Here is a 3,656-nt window from a genome sequence, read left to right as displayed (position 1 = left end):
GGCTGCGCGGGGGGCGGGGGCAGGGCGGAGGGACGGAGGAGGAGGAGGGAAGGGAGAGGAAGAAGGAGGGAGGGGGATTTACCCCATTGTCCTCGGCGGGAGCTGGGCAGAGCCGCCGCCGCTGTGCGCAGGCTCGGCCGGCCCCTCGCCCGGCGCGGAGGAGCAGCTCGCCGGCGGTAAGGGGGTGGCTCCGCGCCGCTCCGCGCCTCGACCCCCCACCCCCCACCCCCCCCCCAGCGCATCCCCCATCCCCATGGGGGGGCGGCGGCGGCGGCGGGCGCGGCCCTAGCGCGGCCGCGGGGCGGGGGAGCCGCATGGCCCGCGGGGAGCTCGGCGGCAGCGCCCCGCGGCGCCGGGGTGGCGGCGGCGGCGGCGGGGGGAGCGCGGCGGCGGGCATGGGGGCGCCGGGCGGCCCGGCCCTCGGCCCCGGCGCGCTGCCGCGGCGCTGAGACCCCGGCCCTGCCTGCGCGGCGCCGGCGAGGAGGAGGCGGAGGAGGAGGAGGAGGAAGGACCCGATGGCGAACAGCAGCGAGCTGGGGAGCAGCAGCAGCCCGCACCTGCCCAGCGCCGGCGGCCTGCTGAGCGCCTCCGGGCTGAAGCTGGCCACCCTGGGCTTGATCCTCTGCGTGAGCCTGGCGGGCAACGTGCTCTTCGCCTGGCTCATCCTCAAGGACCGGCACCTGCACCGCGCCCCCTACTACCTGCTGCTGGACCTCTGCCTGGCCGACGGGCTGCGCTCGCTGGCCTGCTTCCCCTTCGTCATGCTGTCCGTGCGCAGCGGGGCCGCCTGGCCCCACGGGCCCCTCAGCTGCAAGGTGCTGGCCTTCCTGGCCGTGCTCTTCTGCTTCCACGCCGCCTTCCTGCTCTTCTGCGTGGGGGTCACGCGCTACATGGCCATCGCCCACCACCGCTTCTACGCCAAGCGCATGACAGGCTGGACCTGCCTGGCCGTGGTGTGCATGGTGTGGACCCTCTCCATGGCCATGGCCTTCCCCCCGGTCTTCGACGTGGGCACCTACAAGTTCATCCGGGAGGAGGAGCAGTGCATCTTCGAGCACCGCTACGTCAAGGCCAACGACACGCTGGGCTTCATGCTCATGCTGGCGGCTGTCATCGCCGCCACCCACCTGGTCTACATCAAGCTGCTCTTTTTCATCCACGGCCACCGCAAGATGAAGCCGGCCCAGCTGGTACCGGCCATCAGCCAGAACTGGACCTTCCACGGGCCGGGAGCCACCGGCCAAGCAGCTGCAAACTGGACGGCTGGCTTTGGCAGGGGGCCCACGCCGCCCACCCTCGTGGGCATAAGGCAGGCCACCCACAGCCAGATCAAGCGGCTGCTGGTGCTGGAGGAGTTTAAGATGGAGAAAAGGCTCTGCAAGATGTTCTACATGATCACCTTGCTCTTCCTGCTCCTCTGGTCCCCCTACATTGTGGCCTGCTACCTGCGGGTCTTCATTAAAGCCAGCTCCATCCCCCAGGTCTACCTGACCACCTCAGTCTGGATGACGTTTGCCCAAGCAGGGGTCAACCCCATCCTCTGCTTCATCTTCAACAAGGAGCTCAGGGTCTGTCTCCGAGCCCACTTCCCATGCTGCCAAAGCATCCAGAGCACCCAGGGCACCATCCTTTGCGATCTCAAGAGCTTTGGGATGTAGGGGGGCTTTTCTCTTTCTAAAAAAGAAAGGTGGATACAATTTTCCATGTTTCTGCATACGATCTCAAGAGAGTGTGACCTGTGGGGGACATGCTAAACCACCACCCAGCACCCAAACCTTAGGCTGTAAGAAGCTATTTTATTTATTTTTCTATATTTTGCGTATGCTCTCTTCAGAACATAAAAGGTTGCTGTCTATGGGACCAGGTACTTGAGCAGAACACCCCCAAACCTTAGGCAGTAAGAAGCTGTTTTTCTTTGTGATTGTGTGGTTTATAAAAGCAAAACAGGGCTCTGAGTTTCTGGTCTTGCTTCTAACGTTTCTAGACATGATTCCAACAGATATGGATTAAGGCCATGACATTTTTTTTTGTTTGTTTCCCTATTCCTGTCTGTTTTGATAAAGGCTTAACAATTTTACTCATGTAATATTTGATAAGGGCCAAGACAATTTTATACTAAAGTTATTTTTTATGACCTCAAGAGGTGTTGTTTTATTATTATTTGATTTTAAGTGAAGAACAAGAAGAGGACATTCCTAATGTGGTCAGAAGTCAGTTATTGGTGGGAGCTGTTGGGTTCATTCATTCTCAAATGGTTTGAATATTTGAAGCAGTTACTTATAACTTTTGCTTGACATGCAAACAGTGTAGAACTAATTTCAATTTTCTTGTTGCACTGTTCATTTGGTAATATTTCAGAACTATTTGTGAAACGTGATTTTAAAATATCAACTTTAAAAATAATCAACTATAGCAGTTTTTAAAACCTAGATTGAAATTCATATTTTACTGCCTTTATAGGAAGTTATCTACAAACCTGGGTAATACTTGTACATTTTGACTGTTTTCTTTAATAAAATATTGAAAACCTTTACTGTATGTAATTGTTTCAGAATGGCAGCATTTTGCTTTGCTGACAAATAACTTGTGTATGTGGAAGGTTGTATGTCTTGTGTCTGAGTAGATTTCACAGCTGAGGTTATTATGGACAAGCACAATCCTTATTTGCTGTTAGATCTCAATTTAGGTGTTTATACCAATAAAAGTGACTAAAGCTATTTTTAAGGAGACTTAAGTTCATGATGGGCAACAGGTCTAAATAGCACAAATCTTTGTGTCTATCAAAACCAAATTTCTGTTTTAGCTAATCGCTCCTCTGTTAACAATAGAAAAGAGTGCGTAATTGTGGCTTGCTAATTTTAGTTGGCAAAGCAGTTTTTTAACATGGTGGCTTGGTTTATGGCTTGGTTAATACTGTACTCATTTATAAACTCTGTTCTTAATTGGTAATTTACATGTATTAAGCATGGCATCTTAACCTGCTTTATTGTTCTACAAAAGCCTCTCAAAGTGTTTTACCTGGCAGCCTGATGGCAGGATCCAGATGCGACTGTGTAGCCCTCTCGGGGGAAGCTGTCCCTGACATGCTCATTCTGATGTATCGCACTTAAACACTGATCACCGCAGTGCTGGAGCAAGTCACACGCAAAATGGCAAGAGATAAGCTCAATTTCCACAAAGAAATCTGCATCAGTGCTAAGGCTGTTTCTGTAGAGAATAGTCCAAAGTTGTTAGGCATCAACTGAGAGATAGTTGTCCTGACTGCGAAGTCAGCACAGAAGAGACGTGTGTGACGGATCAGACGAGGGTTAAGGTGGCAGCTTCAGGTTCAGGCAGGGAATGAAATGAGGTGGGGCTTCTGGCTTAGTTTTACATCCTGCTTTCCACCCCCAGCTCAGATCTGAACACCAGAGAGGCAACATTTCTTCGTCTTCTAAGTGTCTAAGGAGAAGTCTGCAATTTGAGTTTTCGGTACAGCTGTGGGGAAGGTAGGCAGGGGAAAGTGGAGCCACACTGATGCTGCCAGAGCTGGGCTAGGAGATGTGACCGTGGGGGGGTGTCTTGAAAACAAAGTGAGACTTAATGATCATTTCCAAAGCTCTTTGAAAATGCATCTGAGTACAGAAGGAAAGCTGTCAAGAACTTCAGATCACAGC

At 52.8% G+C, this 3,656-nt stretch overlaps 1 protein-coding gene across 1 annotated transcript; it reads left to right on the top strand.

Annotated features, from left to right (window-relative positions):
• Positions 1-412: 412 nt before the first annotated feature.
• On the top strand, positions 413-2,531 carry GPR27 (G protein-coupled receptor 27). Its single transcript, XM_056338655.1, has one exon. The coding sequence runs from the start codon at positions 516-518 to the stop codon at positions 1,656-1,658; it is 1,143 nt and encodes a 380-aa protein (XP_056194630.1). The 5' UTR covers positions 413-515; the 3' UTR covers positions 1,659-2,531.
• Positions 2,532-3,656: the final 1,125 nt, after the last annotated feature.

The sequence above is a fragment of the Falco biarmicus genome, chromosome 4 (genome assembly GCF_023638135.1).
Source record: "Falco biarmicus isolate bFalBia1 chromosome 4, bFalBia1.pri, whole genome shotgun sequence".
NCBI classification, from domain to species: Eukaryota; Metazoa; Chordata; class Aves; order Falconiformes; family Falconidae; genus Falco; species Falco biarmicus.
This window is presented reverse-complemented; position numbering and strand designations above follow the sequence as displayed.

Bases quoted from the DNA above. Each gene is read 5' to 3' on its own strand.
- GPR27 (XM_056338655.1), top strand. From the start codon at position 516: ATGGCGAACAGCAGCGAGCTGGGGAGCAGCAGCAGCCCGCACCTGCCC.